The sequence below is a fragment of the Carassius auratus genome, chromosome 14 (assembly GCF_003368295.1).
Source record: "Carassius auratus strain Wakin chromosome 14, ASM336829v1, whole genome shotgun sequence".
Classification (NCBI taxonomy): Eukaryota; Metazoa; Chordata; class Actinopteri; order Cypriniformes; family Cyprinidae; genus Carassius; species Carassius auratus.
The window spans coordinates 26,240,189-26,265,659 of record NC_039256.1 but is presented as its reverse complement, the minus strand read 5'-3'; the positions used below and the strand labels follow the sequence as shown (position 1 = coordinate 26,265,659).

The 25,471-nt window shown below is 37.7% G+C and overlaps 3 protein-coding genes across 6 annotated transcripts; all 3 read right to left on the bottom strand.

Annotated features, from left to right (window-relative positions):
- On the bottom strand, positions 1-8,641 carry LOC113114160 (ubiquitin-like protein 3). Its single transcript, XM_026280953.1, has 7 exons — positions 8,339-8,641; positions 8,147-8,246; positions 7,615-7,768; positions 4,333-4,441; positions 3,650-3,736; positions 3,332-3,409; positions 1-1,203 (listed from the first exon to the last, which is right to left on the bottom strand). Exons 3-7 carry the CDS (start codon positions 7,639-7,641, stop codon positions 1,151-1,153), a joined length of 354 nt encoding a protein of 117 aa, XP_026136738.1. The 5' UTR covers positions 7,642-7,768; positions 8,147-8,246; positions 8,339-8,641; the 3' UTR covers positions 1-1,150.
- A 384-nt stretch (positions 8,642-9,025) lies between these two features.
- LOC113114159 (cationic amino acid transporter 3) lies at positions 9,026-18,864 on the bottom strand. The gene is made up of 12 exons (XM_026280952.1): positions 18,757-18,864; positions 15,812-16,221; positions 15,377-15,538; positions 14,841-15,012; positions 14,350-14,468; positions 14,040-14,262; positions 13,644-13,783; positions 13,108-13,210; positions 12,572-12,804; positions 12,299-12,465; positions 12,099-12,207; positions 9,026-11,469 (listed from the first exon to the last, which is right to left on the bottom strand). Exons 2-12 carry the CDS (start codon positions 16,179-16,181, stop codon positions 11,324-11,326), a joined length of 1,944 nt encoding a protein of 647 aa, XP_026136737.1. The 5' UTR covers positions 16,182-16,221; positions 18,757-18,864; the 3' UTR covers positions 9,026-11,323.
- Positions 18,865-19,058: 194 nt separating this feature from the next.
- Positions 19,059-25,305, bottom strand: LOC113114158 (uncharacterized). Of its 4 annotated transcripts, none has more exons than XM_026280947.1 (9): positions 25,189-25,305; positions 22,844-24,788; positions 22,708-22,750; positions 21,547-21,702; positions 21,283-21,372; positions 19,777-19,839; positions 19,601-19,672; positions 19,423-19,490; positions 19,060-19,211 (listed from the first exon to the last, which is right to left on the bottom strand). In XM_026280947.1, exons 2-8 carry the CDS (start codon positions 24,767-24,769, stop codon positions 19,423-19,425), a joined length of 2,418 nt encoding a protein of 805 aa, XP_026136732.1. In that variant the 5' UTR covers positions 24,770-24,788; positions 25,189-25,305; the 3' UTR covers positions 19,060-19,211. The 4 variants fall into 4 exon arrangements, with proteins under 4 accessions (XP_026136736.1, XP_026136732.1, XP_026136735.1 ...); XM_026280950.1 differs by having other exon boundaries at positions 25,162-25,249; XM_026280951.1 differs by lacking the exon at positions 21,283-21,372 and having other exon boundaries at positions 19,059-19,211.
- Positions 25,306-25,471: the final 166 nt, after the last annotated feature.

Here is a 25,471-nt window from a genome sequence, read left to right as displayed (position 1 = left end):
CAGTGGGAGGCCATTAGTGGCAGCCGCTCCCAGCACACATCTTTACCTCTGACACTGCAGCGCAGCAGGGGGTCCATGAAGCCATAGCGCTTATAATAGGGGCTTTTAGCAGCCCATTGCTCCAGACAGAGGCTTTCTGATGATTTCCTTATTTTTCGCACCTGGGCTTTATCCCTCGTGATGCAGATTAGATGAGCATGGAAGAGGATACAGATGATATATCCCGACTGGGCAAGAAGAAAAGTTCGTGTCATTTCACATCAAGCACAAAACCACCAACCTTCCCTCATGCTTCTTCAGCGGAGACCAGGAACATAACAAAAAAAGCTAGACACAGGGTGAATGGTTTTTAAAGGCGGCTGGTACACACCCAGAGCGAGGAAACACTAGACTAGGGTCATGCACAGATGTCGACGCAACTGATCAGTAAGAGGAGTCTGGTAACTTTGAGATCTACTCTCCATTGGTCCTAGACAAAGGCAAGAAACGTAGGCGATGGCCATGGCACATCAAATCCACCAGCGCTACAGCAGACTCCCTCGGTCCACAGCAACAGACTGATGCTTGTGTCATCACACCTGTCTCTCTCTCCGTCAGCTCCTTCTGTTCGAGGCAGGCGGGAAGTTTAAGACTACAACACACACATAGTGACTTCAGATAAGGATCCGTGTTAAGTGCAATCAAAAGTCTGAGATTATGACGCATGTTAAGCTTCGTCTGAGTCAGACGTGTGATCCAAGTGAAAACTCTTGACACTTGGGTGTTGGGAGAGCAGGTGGTCTCTCGAGCACAGGACATCCCCCTAAAAACCTGTTCACTATCAACCCGTTTACATTATTTCTTTTCAATGATTCAGGTTTAATATTTTCAGGAGGCCGGGAAACAAACGGCCACTTCACGAAGCAAGTAAATTTGGCAACCAAACGAAACGAGTAAACTCAACGAAGGCAAACATATGAGATTGGAATAAACTTGGCACAACAGAGTCTCCAGCTACTATACAGAGCAAAAACACTGAACGAAGACCGAGTCGCACTCTCCCTGGAGCCCTTCTGTAATCATCCAGAATGCACCACGGGTTGGTGAACAGAGATGGGAGCGGGGAGCAGGAGGACGAGGGGGTGTGTGTGTGGGGGGGTTTGTCTGGGTTTTACAGCAGTAGACAGCAGCTGCTCTCTGTAGTCTTCTCCCTGTTCCTCTGGCCTACGAGAATAAAGCAAATATTGAGTCACACTTAATAAAATCAAAGACAAAACCACCATCACAGCTCCTCGGCTTCAGTGAGAAGAATGCAAGGGAAAGGCAGTACACTGTGACCTTTTCCCAAACGGAAGGCTGAATTCCCCGGAGGTCGCATTTGTTGGCTGCATAACGTCATGAAGATCTCATTTTAGAATATTAACGGTTATAAATTTTACCATTATTCTTAGTTAAGCGTAAATTGTTGTAATATGCTTATGACTCGCCAATGTAATGCTGGTTTAACGAAATAAACCAGACTTGATGACGTATGCAGCCTGCAAATGCGACCTCCGGAGGATGCAGCCTTCCGTTTGAGAAACGGCTTCTGATGACTTACAGAGGAGAAAATAGCCTGTTTTCTTCCTTGAATGACATGCTGTGTGTAACTAGTCTGTAATTAATGAGGGGTGGCAATAGAGTCAACTTGAAACCACATTCAGAGAGCATTTGCTTCTGTAATTTGAGGCATATCAGTTTAAAAGAGAATACTGAATGAGACATGCAATACAGGATTGTATTTTATCCAGCAGGACTGGACTGGATCCTGAAAAGTGGGCTTTCTGTACAAATCAAGCTCAAGTTTATACTTGAAAACATTTTGATTGCAATGATAATGCTTATTATTGTGGTCTTCTGAAAAAAAATATCTGTTATAAAAATCTGTTTGATCAATTACTGTTTTAACAACAGCAGCCTGAAGCAATGATCTATTAGTTAACATGGGTTAACGAAACCAACAGTACCTCACAGCCAAGGTGACATCTGCTGTACAGGATTAGTAAAAGTCATTTCCAAGGTGGAGTAAGTTGAAAATCACAATGACAAACACATTTTTTTTGTTTCTTTGGAATAACAAACACTGAGGAATCATTTAAAGTAAGACCAAGGACAGACACTACAGTTACATAAACTTAGCCTCTATGTTAAGACCAATTAACAGTTAGCTAAGGGGTAATTAGTCTTATATTATAGATTCCACTTTGACTAAACTAAGTTTTTATGTAACCTAATTTAAACATTTTTATCTCTTCTTAAAGAACAATTGATGAATAACTTTGAAGACTAGTCTTAACCTTTTATGCAACCAGCATAAAATCTAAGGTTTGAGCCAGCACAATTTTATGAGGGGCTTTGAAATAAATTAATATTTTTTATTTTATTTTAAATAAATGTGCTGTTCTTTTTCATTATCATTTACTAACTCTCCACTTGTTCCAAACCTGTACTCGTTTCTTTCTTCTGGTGAACACAAAAGAAGACATTTTGAAATGTTAATATCCGAGCAGTTGATAGGCACCATTGACTTCCATAGGAGGAAATAAAAATACTATGGAAGTCAAAGGTGCGCATCAACTGCTCGGATATTAACATTTCAAAATGTCTTCTTTTAACTGTAGATTTATCAAAGAATCCTAAAAAAAAAAAACATGGGCTCTGCAAAATATGAATAAGTCAGCCCTGCCTTCACAGAGATAAATAGCATTTATTAACAGAAACTGTAATGTTTCTCAATATTATAATTTTAGCTGTATCTCACTGACCCCAATCTTTTGAAAAGTGGTGAATATTAAAAATTAAATATGCTCAATTCTGTTTGCATGCTGACTTTACCTAAAATCAAGGAAACTTCAAACCACACTGGACCATTTTAAATTCATGTTCACTTTATCTACTGTAAAGTGACAGCGTGAATGCTGACTTGTGTTCCAGGAAACGTTTCTGTAATATATTCTTGGAAACATCAAAGCGTGTAACCTGCTTCCTCATTTCAAATGTAACGACAGTCATCATTAAGTCAAAGCTTGCTTCAATAAAGTCAGTGCAACTCGTCAAACAGGATGCGACAAGGATAAGAAAACGTGTATACAACCTCTTGTATTACAGTGTGACTGGATAAAGATCAGTGATCGGTCTCTAATATGACTGCATGCCTCTTAATTATTCTAATGTGTTGCCACTGGCAGCAGACCTCCAATAACTGCTGTGCCCTTGTCTTCAAAACAAAAAGTGGTTGTGGATAGTCAAGCCAAGGACATTCAGCCATGTTTAGAGCAGTGGGAGCTTGCCAGAGGAATATATCAGCACTTACCATGGGAGTTCGGCTCTGGCAGTGTCTCTCTGGCAACCAAGTGCATGACAGTTGTTCGGCCAGGGGGCAACTTCAGAGCTATTCAACAGAGAAGTTGCATACTGAATATCGATGTACAATGTGGCCACATCACCCAGTAAAAACACAGCTTCTGACCGACAGCATTTTTTAACAACCTCCCACTTTCACGGTCCTTTTTTTGTACACAAAAATGTGTAATAGTGTCTAGAGCAGGACAGAGTAACTGACAGACAGAAACAATAAGACTGTCAAAGCGGCTTGACCGTGACAGACATACAGACAAGGTCTAGTGCTCACCTCCTAGTGTGACATTGCCATGCAGGAAGCGGCCCTGGAAGATCAGCCTCAGGATGCTGGGACTGCTCACGCTCTCCTCCTCCCAGCCTGCAACACAATACACCACATTCACCACACAAACAGGCTTTCATGATGCTTCACTATGAACAAAATGGTTATATAGTCACCATCTTAACCCCAGTGTTTGACTGTATTTGACCAGACAAAAGATTGAATTATACTATTACTAGAATTATACTAAAAAGTACAAATAAATGAGCAATACGGAAATCTTTACTCCATACATCTATGACATGCACTAGCATTAATAAGTCTAGGGTCAGAAAGATCATTCTAACATGCTGAATTGGTCCTCAGAAACATTTATCATCTATATTGGAACCAGTTGTGACCCTTAATATTTTTGAGGAAACCAAAGCCAAACATCTTCGCATCAATTTAATGCATCCTTACCAAAAATACAATCTTATAATTTATGAACAGCAGTTTAAAATTATTGTTCTGTCAAAATTAAACATTCTGTAAACAAATATTTTACAACAAGGACAGCTGCTTTGACAGAGGACCTCCTCATAAGTAAAAAAATAAAATAAAAAAAATTAATAAAAAAACTGTGTTAAATACAAATACAATACTTCAACTACAAATACAACCAAAGCTAAAATTATAATTTTAATTCATACCTGCCGGCCAGTTCTCAAAAACATGCCGGGAAATGTCTGTGGCGGAGTCATTGGGAGAGAAAGTGAAATCCTGTGTCTTCCCACTCACAAGGATCAGCCGTAGATTCACCTGTAGTAGGTTGGAAGGAAACAAATGAAATCATTAAACTGAGATGAAGTGACATTTCCACCAAATAGACCTCAATGACCCTTCAATCTGTGCTCACCCCACATAACATGAGACGGCCTGGAGAGTCCGGAGAAACGTGCATTCCTAACTAATTAAATTAATGTTCAGCTTTAAGGGTGAATGTAGCTGCTACACACTTTAAAGCTTCCTGTGAAATGGTCTGGTGAGGGGGGAATCGCAGGGTAGGGCAGAAAGGAAGTGCTACTGCCTTTCGTTACCATGTAATGATGCTAACCCCCCCTTCCTAGGCACCCCGTCATCCTAATGCGATAACCCCAGGTGTCCCAGACAACCCAGGACTGAGTTATTAATTTTACATGGCCCATGCATAACCCTTTGCAGGAGGAGGGGAGCAGTACGGTGGATTAGCTCAATAAATTTGCTCCATGCACGAGTCCTAATAAAAAAGCAACAGACAGATGCAATGCTTTTACAGTCAGTATTACTTTCTGCCACAGGCCAACACACTCTTCATGACTATTTTCACACATCTAAGAGATACATCATGCAATTACTGCCTCAACAAATGAGGATTCTTTGATTTTAACTTCCAACATGTTCAATTGCTCAACCATTAAAAAGTATTCATAAACATTTTGGTATCAGAATTTATATATATATAAATTATACTAAAATTAATGTACAACAATAATTATAATTTTGTAAAACCTTTTAAAAATATTTTTCGAATAATAATAATAATTATTATTATTATAGATTTCTTTTATTTAAATAACATCCAATTTTACTGTTGTTTCAAATTTAAATCAGTACAGTTTGCAACATTATTCAATATATTAGCAATAAACAAACATTTAGATTTGCAAAAACGACACTCGATTTGGGCAAATTAGGGAAGGGACTGAATAAATTTGGCAGTATCCTGTGTGTTGAAACTATGCAGCATCATGGGACTCAATGTCTGAACAGAAAAGACACAGAGTGCTACTATGTCAGTCCAAAAATAAAATCAGACCAGGAACTCAGAGCAGCTTAGATTCCAAAGAGTCTCTTGTTCAGTTTTTTTTTTAATCCAGAGTCCTTTTTCTCCTTTCATGGTTTTCAATGACTGTAATTTAAACATTACATCACCCACTCAGTGTGTGTGGAGCTTGGCTGGACCTTAATGCTCTCGTTCAGAATCAGACGGAGAAAGAGGAGGGGGACGTTAGAAGGTGAGCCAGCCGTGTTTAAAGCCACATACAACACAAAGCACAAAAACAAAGGAAAACAAGCTTCATGGAGAAATGGTGACCAATCAGATGACCAGATAAACTTTCAACATATTTCTGAGAAAGTGGAAGTGAAAAAAAAGACAGTTCCTCGCAGTTTCCTCTTAAAATGTGTTTGGAAAACTGCTTATACTAGTATTGAATTATTTAGATGTTGTCAAACATGCTAAACGGTAATATAAACATGATGTGGATCCAGTTCATCACCTCGCTATAGGGGAGCTAGAGTTTTCCTTCCACCCCACCGTGACAGCAGCTGAGGTCATGACCCAAATAGTGGCAGCAATCAAATAACATTACAGGAAAAGGACGACCTCTTCCAGCCACAAATCTGTGCTCATCCTCTCGCACCACGTGCCACCTAAATCCTTACTAAGGGCCCCCCAATGCCCTGCCCTAACCTATTGTGAAATCAGGCTTCTGTGCTGAGGGCATTTGCAATGTAGGGCACCCCACCCCCATTCAGACACCCTTGAAAATATTCGGCTTTCACCTATGGGGACCTGCAGTGAGAACAAAAGAGGGCAAAACGTAATCCACAACGTCATTCCAGCACACTGTTTACAAACAACTAGCCCCCGATAAAGGCACGAAAAGCCCCTTCTCCCAGCCTCCTTGAGTGGATTTAAGGGTGTTATCACTAAATCTGTGACGGGTCGGGTAATATAGACAAGAGAGCATAAACAAATAAGCACTCCTTGCTGCCCCAGTTCTTAAAGCCTTGACAAATACTAAACACCAAAGCTGCCTAAATGCCTCGGAACCAGTTCATAAACACCGCTATAATCTCACGGCTTATACATTTCCTGAAATATATTCAATCATGTTGCTTTCATCCCCAAATCAAGAGCCTGAAGTCATCACCATTTGCCCCCATCCTCAAATAATGGCACTAAGCCCAACTCTGAACCAAACAGACAAACAAATCTCAAATCTAAACTGCTCTGAGCGCAACATAAGAGCTTCGTTTTAGAACCTCAGCCTCAAATAAAAGTTCTGATTTTCAACTTCTATGAAGTAAAGTAAACCCATATTAGCACTAACAAGAACAAGTCATTATACTATTATTTCCAAACTATTAACTTAAGTATTTTTATATATATTTTGAATCTGCTTTTATTTTTTTATAGTAAATATTTCAATTTTGCATTGCCTTATTTTAACATTCAGAATTAGTAATTTGTAGGTTTTCATCTAATGTTTATTTCAATAAACAACATTATTTCCCCTCATAGTTTTAGTTTCAGTTTTTTGTTAACAAAAATAAAACGGTTTAAACTAAAAATCTGTTTCATAGCCACAAAAAGGCAATGATGTCTCCCCATAAATGCAGATTAAGGAGAAAGTTCACCCTAAATTGTAAATCGTCGTCATCTGTTCACCCTCAGTTTGTAAAACATTTTTGCCCTTGTTTCCGTTTATCATCCTCCTGCATGTCTACAGGATGATGATAAACGAAAAGAAGGGCAGAAACTTTTCCAATGATTGTAATGATGCAAATGTCAGTCTTTTCATCAAATACAGCTATCAAAGGCTTCAGGTGGTCTGAAAAATAGCGCATTAACAATACAATCCAATATTTTTTTTTTTTTTTCAGAGATTAACACTGATTGCCACTATCCACTTTAATAGCATGAAATGAAACAGCATGGACACCTCCTTTTGCACTCCGCAGAATAAATAATAAGTAGTTTTGAGCAGCAACCGAGCAAAAGCAGATGATGCCAATGCTCATTCATCAGTGAACAGTACTTTTAAGATTTTAATGCACTCTAAAAGTCATGACACTTGATGATTTCTCATATAATCTTTGCACGTCTGAAAATACCAATTTGTGCAATGATGCATCACCTAAAGAGAGATGTAGACTGATATACTCACTGTGTCCGGGTCTCTCTGAGAGGTCATGGCTGTGATCAGACGTGGACGGCTGCCAGGAATCGACGGGTGACCAGCAGTAAGAAGGGATCACAACCCCTGGCACAAAGACTCAGTATACGTCGTCTTCCTCTGGCCTTTCGCTGCCTCGCACAGCCTAACACCAAGTCAATCATTCACAACATGCCCACACAGATGTGTTAACCATACACAGTCCAGTGGTCAACAATGCATTAACACTAGATAATTAATTACCAGTTTAGGTGACTGACTTTACTAAGAGAAATGGTATAGTATTATCATCATCATACAGTTGGTGAGATGACAAGACATTGCTATAAACAGATTCACAACATCCTGGTGAATGCTTTGCAAGTTGGTTAACTGCTATGTGGTAAACTGCATTACAAGTGATCAGATAAATTCATTGATGAACCACCTTTATGAACAATACACTCTATATAGCTAATAATAAACAGACTGGGTGTAGACAGGCAGTATGTAGGGAAAGGCAAGAAGTAAAAACATCACATACCTTTGCTCTACTTGACTTCAAGCCAAACTAGTGTTTGTTTTACTGGAACAGCATTATATATCAGCTTGAGACCGACTCGGTGTTAGAAATCCAGATCTGCCTGCAAATCAGACACCAAACCAGGATGAGCTCGGCTGACAAAATAAAAACGAGTCCAAAACAACTTAAGCTTCAAAACGATGACACACAGACCATCAAACAAGAGATGTGCTTAGTTTAAGAGGTGAGAGATGTGAAGGGCTGTAGGAGCAGAAAACAGTGCGCGCGACCGCTGGCCTTGAGCTAGAATAATTCTGACTGCGGCAAAATAAAGAGGAACTAAAACGACCGTTTTGATCGAGTCACGGGCGGATATCAGATCCGGGGCGGTCGTTTGATGGTCCAGTGCTTTTCTCGAACATTAACTGATGGGTACATCCATCGCTTCAACCACATCTGATGTCGCTAGACTCACTCGCAGCGTTCAGGTAGATTAATGGCTGAGAATTTAAAGACACCGGAAGTCAGCTGGGCATATATGCAGGAAACGGCGCGCAAGGCTTTCTGGGACTTGTAGTTTGACGCAATTCTCCATTTTGATCGCACCTTGCAGAATGGCAGTCATTTCACGTGCTGTGTGAAAGACTGTGGGTGTTCCTTTATATAAATTCTGAATTAGTTTTTCCTTTGTTTTTGTTTTTATTTTCTAAACTTGTTCATAAATATAAAATGTTTCAACTCCCTCATGTGAAAAGGTTAAACATCTTATGTAATCAAACTCAAAATTGAGGAGGATAAGCACTGTTTTTATTGGAATATCTCTTCCATATGAAAATTCTTATGGAATTTAATTCTGTTTTCGCAGACTCTGAATTAAAAATAAATGAATGCACAACCGAATGACAATACTTGGTATATTTATTTTAAAACAGCATATCACATAATAAAGGCACATTAAGTAACTATTTACATAGGAAAGCTGAAGTGGTTAATTTGTTTTATTGTTAACATACTTTATTAGATCTCATCTTAACACACAGAGAGAACTAAAAGTGAGACATTTATTTTCTGATTTACCCAAAAAGTGTAAATACTGCAGATCCATGTTTAAGCATCCAATCCAGCAGCTCTGGCTCAACCAGTGTTGTGAGTTTGGGGTGGGACCATTTTTTGAAGACCAGAACTATTTAGCATTTTCATTTGCTGACATCAGCGGCACAGAAATTTCACACTTCAGCTTTAAAAAGCAAATATGTACATGAATATTAAACAATGACTTACAACACAGTAAACAGGAATGTCTGTTCGAATCAGAATCAGAATGATAAGAATGATTCTGATTCATTAAAATGTACTAATATTGAAATTTGTTCCTTTAATATAATTTAAAGAACCTGTGCTAACAAGTAATGTAAACCACAGACCTTATTGTACTCATAAACCAAAAATTCCCATAGAGGGAATACATGCCTTTAAAATTATTCCCAGGTTTTAGGACTTCAAACTGAACAGCTCTGTCATCTGAAAGAGTAAGGAAAGCTATCCATAGCACTGGTTCATAGCCATGAAAAGCCATCAGACTACAGTAATACTTAAGAGACTATATAAGAGAAGGCAGTGTCTGTTCAAATTTATAACACTGACTCTCAACTCAACTTTGTAACAGATATGATTTTTAATAAACCGGAAGAAACCATTCCAGCTCACCTACACAGCAGCATTGTGTAAACATTCATTGTAAAACAGGCTGTAAATTGACAATATTTGCAGCAAACTGTAATGACTTTTGAAAAATACCGTACAAACAACTCTGTTTAGTGTAAAGAGCAATAGATTGCTCTGTTCATGTCAATAAAATATACCATATCCCAGCAGCAAATGGAAAAAGCCACCAAAGTCACAAAGCTCCATAATCTCTACATTCAGATCTACTTTTCCATTAAAGAAAAAAGCATTTACATTGCAATGTTTTTACAAAAAACATTATGACAACAGCATAAACTGTTATCTTAAGAATATAACTAGAAAAAAACTGAATGAAAAATAAGAGCACTTCAATGCTGATGCTCAAAATGAAAAAAATATTAGTTTGTCACATAAGTAAAAAACATAGACCCCTTTCGGAAATACTCAATAAAATGACAATAAGGGTTTCCCGTTTTGCATCCCAAATATGTACAGCTCAACAGAGAAAGCTGTGCTGAAATGTATCGTTCTTTCTAAATGTGTAAAACATATTACAGTGACAATAAATAAATTTTCCTCCTACTGATACATAAATACATCTACAAAAATATACAAGCACATACTTGTACAAATAGAAAACTACTGACAAAATCCAATAAAATTTCATGTACCTCATTTTCCAATCATATCAAGTTTATAAAATGAAGTACTTCAAGGACGTTTTGAGTTCAAAACAATAATGCACATGTTATTTAACCCTCTCTCAATTCTCTCTGCTCCGGTAAAAATATATTGGGTTTGTTCACACTGCACTCAAATCTAATTTGGTCTTTAAATTTGGTCATTTTTGCAAAGGATGAATTCTGATCTGTTTGTCTACAGTAGATCTCTCCGGGTGGAAAGAGAGGAAAGGAAAAAAAGCATAAGTTTGCCTTTGCTCGTGTCCACCTTGACATCTCACTGCAGTGCTGAGTTCATGAGAGAACATCATTGTGCAACCAGTCACTTTACTACATCGCAAATGTGACACAGTGTGCTATACGAGTAAATGTGGACATGAAGGACGTTGCACAAAGATTGCACCATAAATGAATAATAAAAAAAAAACCTTGATTTGGGCACGCCCAATGAGATTTTTGCTACCTGTCTAAACAAAGCCTTTCAATAACATACTCCCATTCATTGTGTGAGGAGGGAGGCACCCTAAAATGACCACTCACAGGTAGACACCCTGCCCCACCTCTGAAAACAACATGTGCATACAAAGTACATGTAGGACTAGACTGAATTCTTTCAACAGAGAAGCCTAGACATACATAAGTAACACTGTTTCAGTACCATCATATACTGACACAAGATAAACAATGAGTAAGAAATACACAGTTCTCCTACTGAACTGTCAGTTTTCGATGCAGGCTTATTGAAGGATTATAAGGTGCATTATAAAGTGATACTGCAGCATTTTCTTAAACCGGTTGTAACGTTGCTGGCATACCAATCCAGTTGAGCTTCTCAAGGTGTGGCCCTCTCGTGTTCACTCTCATCTTCAGTCAGGCAGACTGGTTTCTTGGCTTGAAGGATGGGCTCAAAATTTTCTGTGGAATTGTTTTTACCCTCAGAGCTGTGCCTTATTCCATATGCAAAATAGATAATAAAGCCTAAAAGAGACAAATGGATAGAGTTCAAATTTAAAGCACTTTAACACAAAACAACATTCATGATAGTGACAAGTACACTACTGTACAAATGTTTTGGGTTGGTATGATTTTTTTATGCTTTGGAAGTATTGTATGCTTATACCAGAGCTGATCAGAATACAATAATAACAGTGAATATCATGAAATATTATTACAATATAAAATATCTGTGTTCTATACGAATATTTTTTTAATGTAATTTATTTCTTGCAATGCACAGCTGAATTTTCAGCATCACCAGTCTTCAGTTTCACATGATTCTTCAGGAATTATTCTTATGTGCTGATTTGATGCTCAATAATTTTTATGAATGTTAAAAACAGTTGTGCTGCTTAATGATTTTTTTTTTTTTGTGGAAACCATGATTCACTTTTTTTTAAGGATTCTTTCATGAATAGAAAGTTCAAAATAGCATCCATTTAAAATAAATTTTTTTTTTATTATAGACATATTTACTGTCACTTCTGACCAATTCAAACGAATCCTTCTGAAAGTATTTAGCTTCTTTTCTTACTGACCCCAAACTATTGAATGGAGGTGTACATTTAACACACAGTTACATGACAACGATTTCAGATGCTGTAACTCACCAATAACCATCCATACGGCGAAACGAATCCATGTAGGTCCATCCAATTGCATCATGAGGTAAATATTCACAAAGATACTGACCAATGGCAGAATAGGGAGCAAAGGCACCTACAAAATGAAGAGAGAGGATTATTATAACCACTTAAAGATCTGGCAGTCTCAGTTTAACAAACATAAGCTTTGTAAATTAAGTCTGTACCTTGAAAGTGAGAACCTCTTTACTCTGGGGCTGTCGCCAGATGATGAGGATGCAGACAGAAGACAGAAGAGACAGGAGAACAACCAAAGTGATATAAAGAGGGCTGCCCGTCACCACCTGCTCTCCGAACACTGCCAGCACCACACACAGCAGAGTGAACAGCACCGCTGAACAGAAAAACAGAAGGATGTTATCTGCCTGTTCACTACAGGAACACCTCAGCTCTACATTACAGCTACACAGAAACTCTACACTGGAAGTGGAAATGCTTACATATGGTGCCAGTTGCAGCGTAAACAATGATGCCCGAAATCTTGGTGGGTACGTCACAGATGGGCTGCACCAGCATCCTGAAGGAAAACCTCTCTTTAAGGGGTGTTGTCTCCAGGTCCTGGCCGTACTCATCCCCACTATCCACATCTGCCATGCCTCCTTTAGCCTCCAGCCTCTGCAGTTCCATCGGCTTCTCATTCGCACCACTGGAACCGAGACTGCCTGGCTGGTACCTGCAGGATTAAAAAAATAAATAAAATTAAACTGATGTAAAAGTATCAAATTCTAGATCTTTAAAAATGTTTTCGAAAGAAGTCTCTTATGCTAACCAAGAATGCATTTATTAAGCTTAAAAAATTTTGTGAAATCATAATGCATTTATGATTCTTTTATGAAAAGAAACAGAAACATCTTCAGTAAAGTTATAAATTACTGTCACTTTTGATCAAATTTATTGCAGCCCTGCTGAACAAAAGTATTAATTTCTTTCAAAAATCCCCGGACTTTTGAATGTTAGTATATGTGTATACACTCACCGGAGAATGAGTACACACACAGCAACTAGAGTGTACGCCAGCAGGGTCCCAATTGACATCAAGTCCACTAATGCGGCAAGATCAAACAGAAAGGCCATCAGAGCTACAGAGAAAAAATAGACAGATTTTAGAGTTATGTCATCCACTGACAGTCATGACATAAATAAAAATTAGTGCCATCAAACGATTAATCGCGATTAATCGCATTCAAAATAAAAGTTTTTGTTTACATAATATATGTACTGTATTGTGTACTGTGTTTATTATGTATATATTAAATACACACGCATACTATATATATTTTGAATATATTTACATGTATATAAAGTTAAATATTTATATTATAAAAAGTCTTATTATATATAAATATATATGACATATAAACATAACATATTTTTCTTAAATGTATAGGTGCATGTGTTTGTATTTATATATACACAGTACACACTCATATATTATGTAAACCAAAACTTTTATTTTGGATGCGATTAATCGAGATTAATTGTTTGACAGCACTGATCAAAATACAGTCTTACCTGCTACGATGCCAGACACAATGGTGGCCAGCAAAGGTGTCTTGGTTTTCTTGTGCATGCGGGAGAGGGAGCGAAAGAGCAAACCATCCTCAGCCATGGCATAAATCACACGAGGCATAGGGAACATGGAGCCTAACAAGCTGGAGAATATTATAAAGAAAAAAAAAACCATTGGTTACTGTAAATAACTGAAATTTAACCCATAAAAAACTTTTTTGGCTAATTGAAAAAATAAATGTTAACTTAAAAAAAAAAAAAGCATTAAATTACTACAACTTTAACTTAAATGGACATGAAAGCAGATAATATAAAATAATAAAATTCTAAATATTAACAAACATATAATAGTATCTCAATAATACTAAAATAAGTTTATGAAAACGTCAATAAACGTACCTGGTGGAAAGGGCGCACAGAGACCCCACCGCTACAATATAGCGAGCGGGGCCCCATTGCACATATTGAAAGGCCTCTGGAAGTGGACTATGAACATCCAGCTTGTAATAGGGCATCATGAGTGTGAGCGCTGCTGACACTCCGAAGTAGGCAAAAAAGCAGATGAGCAGAGAGGCCACTATGCCGATCGGGATGGAACGCTTGGGGTTTTTGGCCTCCTCACCTATGACATCACCAGAACTGAGGTGAGCTTGGTTTTAAAAGTAGGATAATACTGGTTTTCATGACTTTTTTTTTCTTCTGAACTTACTTGTGGTTGCGATGCAGTCGAAACCCACAAATGCATAGAAACAAGTAGCAGCACCAGTCAGGATTCCACTGACGCCAAATGGTGCAAAACCACCCGAGCCAAAATCTTTTTCAATTTGCCTAAAATATGAAAGAGTTTTCAAATTTCAAATTTACAGTGAATTCATATTCATATATGTATGTGGGTGTGTGCATATTGTTTTTTTATTTTTAATTTTATTTCAAGATTTTTACCATTTTTCAAATTGTTATTTTTTTCATATGAAAGTTTTCAAACATCAAATTTACAATGAATATACATACATATACATGCTTTCTTATTACATTTTATTAATTAATTTAATATTTTTTGTTATTAAGTATATCTTTATACCATATATCTTTAGTAAATATGCTCCTGAGCCAACTGAGTGTTTCATTTATGCTCTAGATCGTATTTTCTTCATTTCTATTGCTATGCCTGCATCTGAAAGTAAAGGCAGTGTGACTTACTCTGGATTGTAGTTGTTTGTGCTGTTAATGTAGTCCTCCACAGTGAGGCTCCAGTTGGCAGTGTTGCCTTTCACAAAGCCCGATATAATAACAAATATCAGAACCACCAGGTTGATTCCTGTGAAGATCTTGTTGACGAGTGCAGACTCACTCACTCCAAATGCCAATAATCCTGTTGCGTGGGAAGTGAGAGGTAGCAAATTCACACCATTATGGTCTTTTGCATGGCAATAGTGGAAAGAAATTGTGAGCAACAGTCCTATGACTAATTGGGTACATTGGTAAAGCAGACCTTTTAAAATGGTTTAATTGCTTCAGCAGAGCTGGTGTGGTAGAACCAAATAAACTTTTTGGGACTCCAACAAAAGCCAGGTCTTGAATAAGAGGTGGAGTCAAAAATTCTGGGACAAGATCCACCGACTTATCAGAATAATAGAAAATCTTGACTTTGCAAACACTTTGCGCCAACTAAGACGCAACTGGGCATTATCATATTACAGCCAAGTGATTCTTAGAGGGGGAAAAAAGGTTCTCACCAGTGAGCAATATGACCAGGATGAGAGCAAACACATCTGGATACTCGGCTAACACTTCTCCAGTGTCTGGAAATGACATGTAATCAGTGAAGAAATCAGAGATGGTTTTGTTCACTAGATTGTCAAACGTTGAGCTCCAAGCCCGTGCCACACTGGCTGTGCCTGTGAAATGGAGAGAAGGACATATGAGTAGATGCAAAAGACTTGCGTCCACTTGTTACATTAAACCTAAGCAGCCGCTCAAGGGCCCTTCAGTCCAGAGTAAACACTTCAAACGGTTTAAAAACCACTTTAATTGGTCAAACTCTTGGGCTTGCATTCTGAGTTAACTCATGGGAGCTAATGATTCATTAGTAAATTTGGATTCAAAAAGGAAAGTCCAAATTAAAGTCACATTATTAAACTAGATTCTAAAGATAAAGTCTGCATGCTCACCAATCACGTATGACAGAATGAGGTTCCATCCCGTGATGAAGGCCCATATTTCACCAACTGTTACGTAGCTGTACAGGTAAGCGGACCCCGTCTTGGGAACACGTGCGCCAAATTCGGCGTAGCACAAACCAGCGAGGACAGACGACAACGCCGCAATGAGGAAGGAAAGCACGATTGCAGGTCCAGCCTTCTCTCGGGCCACTTCCCCAGCCAGGACATAGACCCCTGCACCCAGTGTGGCCCCGACCCCGAGGGCTATGAGGTCAAGAGTGGTGAGACAGCGAGCGAAGCGGGTCTCGTCCTGAGACGTGTCCAGCATGCGACGCCTCAGCAGCATCTTCCCAAAGGAGGCCAGCTTATTCTCAGCCATGATGGATAAAGTTAAGGAGACTGGGATCAAGCTGAAGGCACTAAAGGAGAAAATAAACTATTAATTTTTCTACAAAAAAAGTTAGAAAAATCCTGCCTTTTTGGAAAATTTGGTCAAAAAATGAGTGGCCTACATGTTAATTTCAAGGAAGAATAACCTAAAGTTCACAAAGGACAAGATATTTTAAAATGCTTGTCTTGACTTAATATAGTGAACTTCTAAAACTTCTCCATAATACGAATAATAACTATATGTGAACCTGGATCATTAAAAACAGTCATAAGCAGCACAGGTATAATTGTAGCAATAGTCAAAACTATTGATTTTTATTTTATTCCCAAAATCATTAGATCTCATTATACTCTGCACAAAATAAATGCATATCAAATACATTTTAGTTTTTTTTTTTCCTCTAGGTTGCACAAGCTCTTTATTCTGATTGTCGGTTTTCAATGTTTTTATCGCTCATCCGGAAACTGTTCTGAAAGTGATTCTGAAGATATGGTGCAGATGTATTTATTCTCACAGAAGGATCATTAAAACTTTACAGTTAGCATTCTTTGCATGAACAGCTCTTTATTCAAGTCATTTCATATAAAGGGCATATAAAAGGGCGGCTTTTATCCACCACACCCGTGGACACAGACAGAGCAATCATTGAGCACTTTAGAAACATCTCATCTGTCCACAGGGCAGTTCAACCCATCAGGATAATTAATAAGATTCATATCTAAGAGGTTTGACCTTTCATTACGAAGTCATAATTCATGAAGTTCAACAGCTCCAAAGCTCAGATAAAGAGCACTGGCATTGGTGTGGATGGAAACAATTTTCAGGCAAGACCAAACTTATTCATCACAATTCATTGGCTAGATGAAAAGAGCAGAGCGGGTGAAATTGGAAAAGCAGTACATCTGAGGTCAAAGGAAACAAAAAAAAATCTATATATATAGCACCATCCTCTTAATGCAGAATGCAAAAAAAGGTCAGGCATGCTATTTGAATACAGAGTTTACATAATACAAATATTAATGTCTGATGTCAAACAGTGTACCCATTGCACGCTTTTCACTAGAAACAGAGCACATGCAGGAAAGGGTTTTTTTGTGTGGTTTCTGCCCAGCAGCTTGAGAAGTCATACATGTTTGATCAGATCCTGTCTAGGGACGAACTAGAAGTAAACCTGCACCTGCGTAGTCAATACACGACTATATAACAGGATCTGACTCTTAAGTATTTTTTCTGCATTCTTAATGTTCAAAGCATATCCTCATACATTAAAATTATACAAGGATGGCTTCATAAAAATAAAGTCTTATTGTCTGCTGCTCAGTAAATGACCTCACTTTCTGCATAATTCAATGAGGTCACTACACGGAAAACATTTACTTCCTTCCAGGGGTATTATATAAAACAACTAGCATTAAAAAAAAGCTCACTAACTTTAGAACAAAGCAAACGCAAAGTCTACTCTAGTCAAACAATGCAGATTAAATCTGTCACATAGTGGACGGTTACCATGAAATACTGATGATTATCAGTGAAACCAGTTAAAATGCTGCCTCAGACATTACTGATGTGTCTTTATAAACAGTTTAGAGGATACATTATTCATTATATCAGACTAGCATGTTACGTTAAATAACACTCCCTGTTAAAGGAAAGAGCTTTATCAGTTGGTCATGCAGTGATTTAAAGTTATTCTCCGAGAAATTAAATAAATAAACAATTTCAAGCAATAAACTAGGGAACTTAAACAGGTCTTATGTCTATCATCTGGATATCTATCCTGGCACCTGCTTCACTGAGTTTGCTGGTTTGAAAATCAGTACTGTATTTGAAGATGATCCCTCAAAGCAATTGCATCCCAAATTCTTGATGCAAAGTGGACAAGACACATTCTTCTGAATCTCAAAAATGTAAACTTCGCCTTAGAGAGAAAGTTTCCCAGCTAGTTTACTATTTAACTGGAATGCACCAGCACCGGTTACAACACGGTTACAACACACCTTCCTTTACAACAATGGAATTTCATTAGACTTAATGAATCTAGTTCAGCATATGAAGTGTCATTCAGTAGCCTCTTCATGGTGCTGCCGAGAAACACATGTCAAAGACCCACATGCATTGAGAAACATTCCAATGTACTGAATGTGTTCCGTTTAGTGGGATTCATTTAAACTCGTATCTAACTTTAAACCACGTTCAAAACTGCCCCTGAAATTCTGCCTAACTTGATAAAAGCATATTGATTCATTTTGTCAATTGAAAAAATGTATTTAATGTATTAAAGTACCATTATGGTATATTTTTTTAAGTAACGAAATAACATTTAAATCATTATTTAAATAAATAAATAATAGTAATACTTATAAAGTAGCGCACATTTAACATCTAAAGGCACGCGCGCCATTTCTGCCACGAGGATGAACGTAATAAAGATAAACATGGAATTTCCGCTAACGATAGAAAATCTAATTCAGATGGTTTACTTAACGAATAATGGAGACGTCTCAGATTTCACGCGAGTCTCATATCTAACAGTCATATCTAATAATCGTTAAAAGGTAGTTACCCTCTCTGTTGAGATGATGTGGTTTTCAGACGGACAGACGATGAGCAGCGCGCGGTGAGCAGTCTAGAAAACTGAGCAACGTTACCAGAGACTTGCAATTTAAAACACTCATCCGGGAAAGCCTTTTAAGGTCATATCGTTTCCCCTCGGGGTGGAACAAAGCCAAACGTAGTAGCGTTTCCATTGACGACATGATTTGCCCAGCTTTTCATGACACAATAAACAGTGTCTTATCGAGAAAAAAGTAAAATATGAATTTTCTTATAGGCTCTCAAAACAAACCACAAAGCATATTGTAAATTATAATGTAATTTATTAGGTAAAAGCGAGACACTTAAAGAAGCCAGTGTTTTTGATGGAGTTGCATTTTATTAAACTCACATTTCTTAAAAGCATATAAAAATGCATAGACATTTCAGAATTATAACTTTCCGTGCCACTTCTCTTCTTTTCTCCTATAATTGAGAGAGAAAATCAGACAGAGGTATAGAATTCTACTTTTAATATTACTTGTAGCACACTGATATTCATCTGTACAATTAACTCAGACATTAAGATTAAACATGCAAACAAAACCACTTAATTTTAAAAGAATTGTACACACACACACACACACTAAAAAAAGAAATCCCAGAAATGAACTGTGTAAAGACATTGAATACCAACTTAATCTCTCTTCAGCTCCTCTATGCACATCTTAAGTTTTTCGTGCAATGGTCCCCAGTTTTTACACTCTATCAAAGATAAAGGAATGCAAATTGTAACAAAACCAAAACATTATCTCATAATGAAATTAAGAAAGAGGGTAAAGTTGTTTGAAATACAAATACAAAACTTAAGATACCTGAACGCAAAACCATTAGTTCTTGAATGACCCTCTCAAGTTTTTCTCGGTGTTGCAAGCAATTAACACAACCTGGGCAGGGGGTTGAAGAGATTGATAGGTTTAAAAGACGTTATAAGACACTGAATTTGAATATGTACTGCATGATCTCTATGATAACAACCATCAAACTTCACCTGGTTCGTGCGCTCCTTCAGCTGCATGCACAGCATCACTCTCTACTGTACACAGAGAAGGTGCTATAGATACAAACACAAGAAATACATCAGATCAGAGATTCGAAAATAAGAGCCATTATATTTCAAACTTTTGCTACAAAGGTCTTGTTTTCCCAATAACAAAAATCTTCATTAGATGTCTAAACATTACAAATGCTGCACTTTTTTTTTTTTAACCATAGATGGCTTTCTTTACTAGTGAAGACCATCATCAAAAGCGTCACCTAGTCATGTGGTACAAGAGAAAACTTTCATCCTATGTTAGCACAGTTGAAAGTGGCTCTTAATTGGCAAACTTGACCAAACCAGGATGGAGAGATAGAGAGAAGCGGACAAAAGAGGACGGGTACATCAAAGGTCTAGTTAAAAAAATGGTCTCCACTGAGGTCCTCATTTGGCGGTTTCATTAAATGACTAATAAATCCACATTTGAGATGGCCAAAACAGTGTGAACCTTTCATGAACAGTATAACAGACCATATTTAAAACCGAAATAGTATTTCGAAACTCTTTATAATTCCTTAATCATATATTTGATCAGTTTAATTGCATTTTTGTGCTGTTATTTTTTTGCATCTATAATTAGTACAATGCATTCTTATGGTGGCATGCATGCCAGTGTACCACCCTGTAAATGAGTTTGAACAGCACTTCAAATCTCCATTTCAAAATGAATGAAAAGACTCACTGGGGAGACATGCACACACACAACTCCCTTAAGCATGAATTAAAAAGGCTTTGACAACAAGCTCCCAAATGCACTAGTCCTTTCAGCAAGGCTATTACTGCGCACTTCACAAGAATATCAATCAGTCTGGATTACAGCTACTGTAATCAGGCAGCCATCGTGTAAAGAAATGCTAGAGACAACTCTGATGACTCAATTTTCTCGCCCAGTCTCCCAATGGCTTCAGACAAGATTATGGATTTTTACATTTTTTTGCAATAATGATATATTCTGAGAAATCCTGTTGAGATCAGTCTATGTGGCTTAAGGCAAAGGGCGGCAATTTTCTACATTTTTCAGACTATAAAGCTTTTGAATGTTGCTTTGATACACCCCAAACTTTTTGTGCACCACGTCTTTTCATTTTTAAATAAACATAAAACATTGCCATTTACAGTAATCATAGTTTTAAATGGGTATAAATGAAAACTTTTAAGTGGTATTATACAAAGCAACATAAAAAATGTAACCTTTAGTCTGCATCAAAATTGCTCTTATTAGTTAATGCTGCATAATTTTGTAACCCTACACCACAAGAGGAGATACACCAGAGATAAGTATTACGTTAGTACTCATGTTTGGCTTTGAGTTTGGTTTTATTAAAGATGTTGTGGTTAAAAGGTGTTGTAGAACCTCTGAAAGTATTAGAAATATTTCTGTTATTTATCAGGTTTCACTTGTACAGTTAGCATTGCTGTATTTGATAAAGGCAAATGAAAAAGGACAAATGATCGCACCAATTCTTTTTCTCTTTGCCGAAGGCAAACCATCATTGTTCAAGTGCTTTTGGCCCACACTGGGAAGCAGTGAATTCCTCGTCCTCATACCTTTCATAGATAAAATTAAAGGAAATAATAACAAAGCATTACATAAAATCAGAGCCCTTCATTTACATAATCATATTTCCTAGGTATAAAATTTGCATTAAATATGTAATCAGCAAACCTTATATTAACTAAACTTGAAGATACAAATCAAGAAAAACTATCAGTGAAAAGTACCTGGTAATCCTGTCGATTTATTACTAGGCTGAGTCTGAATGGTTTCTACAGAGGATCGTGTGGTCTGAGGGGTCTTGAGAGCCGGTCTTTTACGAGTTGGCGGCTGTAGTCCTGATGGTTTCATTTGCTGTATTCCAGAGCCTGAAGGTTTTGCAACTGCAATCACATTACAGTTTACAGAATACATAATTGATATTTATAATACAACAAGCAGCTAGCAAACAAACAAAACAGATATGTACCATTACTGTTCAAAAGTTTGGGTTGTTATGCTCTTTATCAAAAATATAGTAAAAACAGTAATACTGTGAAATATCATTATAATTTAAAAAGTATAAGCTTTCATTTTTTATATACTCTAGCAGGTAATCTATTCCTGTGATTGCAACACTGAACAGCAGCGATTACTTCAGTGTCACATGGACCTTCAGAAATCATTCTAATGTGCTGATTTGTTGCTCAAGAAACACGTCTTATTATTAATGTTTAAAAACAGTTGCGTTGCTTAATATTTACATTACATTTAGTCATTTAGCAGACGCTTTTATCCAAAGTGACTTACAAAGGAAGTAATGAAAATCAACAAGAGAGTAATGATATACAAGTGCTATATATACAAGTGCTATAACAAGTCTAAGTTAGCTTAACACAGTACACGTAGCAAGGGGCTTTTTTATATTGCATAATAAATAAAAAGAAAACCGAAAGAATAGAAAACGAACAGAGCGAGCCAAGTGTTAGAGGCCTTTTTTGCTTTTTGTGAATTGTATAATAAATAAAAAAAACACACATAAGAATACAAAAAAAAAAATGAAGAAAAACGAGCAAGTCTTTTTTAAAGAATGGAATTAGAATAAAGAGTGCTAGAGTTAGAGGGTCAAATAAAGATGGAAGAGATATGTTTTAAGCCGATTCTTGAAGATGGCTAAGGACTAAGCTATTTATGATGATCATATTTATGATGGAAACTTAATATCAGAATTATTTGAATGAACAGCAAGTAAAAAAAAAAAAAAAAAAAAAAAAACAGCATTTATTTGAAATTGAATTTTTTCTGTAACATTACAAATGTATTTACGGTCACTTTGACCTCAAACGCTTTAACAATAATATAATTACGCAAATGTATGAAATGTGTACCATTGTGTACAAGCCACTCACCAGCAGTGAAGTTATATCCAGTGACGGGAGAAACCATAGAGGTCTGTTTTAAATAAAGAAAAAACAAAAATATACAAGATCAATGTTTGTAACCAGCTGACTGACTCATAGCAACATAAAGCATTGAGTTTCATACCTTAACAGTGCCAGTTGATGCTATGTTCTTGATAGGAGCGATGTTCTTGCCCTTGTTCATCTGTAGCGTCTTCCTGTTGCCAAGCAGGGTGGTGGATGATGCGTCAGGCTGATGCGGGGCCGGCGGCCCTTGGAGAGTCTTTGGTTTGACAGCTACCGTGGAGTTCACTGACAACTGAGGCCTTGGAGGAAGACTGGATTTGGGATAACTCAGCTTAGAGGAAAGCTGAGGAAGCTGTCTTTTGATTGGAAGTTTTGTGGGACGCTTGTTCTCATTAGCTGGTTCTGATGCACAGTGACTTAAAGTGCATGCTGCTGAGACTTTCTGACCCTGACTCGAGCTCTCAGTCGCCTGCACAGCATCAGTTCCATCGTGATTACTTGCACAAACAAGCTCATCATTCGACTGGGCCTCGATGCTGTTGATCACAGACAGCCTCTTTCTGGGCTTCACGTCTCTCATGATCTCAAATCTGGATTCTTTGCCAAAAACGATAGGCGTGGATGTAACCAGGAAGCTTGTCTTCAGGTCTAATGTGTCATCTAAACAAAAAATACTATTCCTGCTGATATTTCCCGTATCAGAAGAGGGAACAGACTCAGCGTCCGCCGATCCAGGACTTGATGTTTTTTTGTGATGCTCCTCTGATGCTTGAAGCTCAGGAGCATCATCAGGAGCGTCGACAGAGCAAACAAATGCTGTGGTGCTTATCTCAGCTTCTGTTTCTCTGATGTTAGAGGTTGGTTGAGTGACACCCTCAGAGTTAGAAGCATCATTAACCTGGTCAGCTAATTCTATACTCAAGGGCATTATTTCAACAGTGGTGTCCTTCAAAACTAGATTTTCTGGGGGGATAAGATCAGTGGTTGTATTATGTTTAATCATCTCAAGTGGTTTTATAGGAACAGAGTTTGATTGTTCGACCTCACCAGAGGGTTGAAGAGGAGCACTGGCTATTTGCTCCACAATATCAACAGTTTCATTGATGTTGAAATGAGCTTCCTCTGTGTTTTTTATTGTATTAACCTCAGTAGAGTTAATACTAGCATCCAGTTTTTCTTGTGGCTGTATGTCTATAGTTCCTTCAAGGTTTTCATTTGGCTGTTCTGTAGTAGTAGTAGTGTTTAATGGTACAGTGTTATCATCACATGCATTAGTTTTAGATTGTGCTCTGTCTAGAAGAGGAATATCCACAGTTGTATTAACCCCAGTGTCAGGTCCCTCTTTAGGGTCATGTGACTGGACCAGTTCAACAGTGGTGTTTCCGGTCTCTGTCTTTGTATTAGGGTCATCAATATCGACTGTTGAATTAAGTATAGGGTCAGACCCCTCCTTTGGCTCCTGAGACTCAAAAATGCTGTTCTTCTTACTGATGTTGTGTAGATCAACAGTTGCATTAATACCAGCGTCAGACCGTTCTTTCGAGTCATGGGACACTTCAAAAGTGCTGTTCTTCAACTCTACACTAATTAAATCAGATTTCCCTAAAGATGTAATGGATGCCGTAGCATCATTGCAGTCACCATCTGCTTTGCCCGCTGTTGCACTGGTAATGTCTTTCTCATTCTGTGGCGATCTAGTAGACATGCTTACATTTGCCGACTGACAATGTGCTCCAAGAGAGCAATTAAGGCCAGAGTCATTGGTAGCCTCTTTTCTTGGAGCTAAAACTCCTTCATCCTTATTTTTTGCATGATTTTCTGATGGCGTGCAAGCAGGGGAATTCAACACAGTTCCTGTTTCATTTAAAAGAAAGGATGGGCCGACGGTGTCATCAAGAAATCCAGACACTTGAGGAAAAGGTTCATCTGCAATTGAATAGAAACTAGAACACAAATCTGGCAATTTGATAGGCTGGTAAGAGGAAACAGGTTTTTGAAGAGATGAGCCGGCCTGGGCAAGCTTCCGCCTTAGAAAGCTCTCCATTTCAATAGCAGGCGGGTCTCTGAAAGGAATTCGGACTTTGATTTATTATGTAGCTTCCTGAAACCTACTTACTGACAATCACACATTTCACAATGGATGACACATTTGTTACATAAGGAAGCACGAGGCTGAATTCCCTGAAAACTGGTCTAAATATAAACACCAAACTATCAAATTTACCATAGAACAGTATAGTTAAGTAATATGAGCATGTCTGATGATTACGTTACACAACAGAACAAAAATGCTAGAAGAAACAACTGCAAGGAATGTTTTGCTATGGTGACACAAATATAACCGTTGACACGGAATATTAGTAATAAGCCACATCCGAAAATCAACAAAAAAACGATATAGATTCTAAAAAATGATAATAATAAGCAGATCAAAACCTTTAGAAAGCATTATCATCATCTTACCAGGTCTCTAATCACCAGGCCGAGCGTTTTCAGAGTAGATTTGAAAACGGTGACATGCTAGTCATTGGATGAGGCGCTCAGTTCTCGACCAATCAGAGCGACGATCTGTGCGGCGTCAGAAATGTCACAGCGCCCCCCAGTGCTGGCTGTCCCACACAACAATCACTATTATTTATTTCTTTATTCATTATTATACTAGAACTTTGCCAATAATTAGTCAAATTATGAAATTCTCTTTAAAAAACAAAGGCTATGAAATATCAATATTATGTAGCTTAATCAA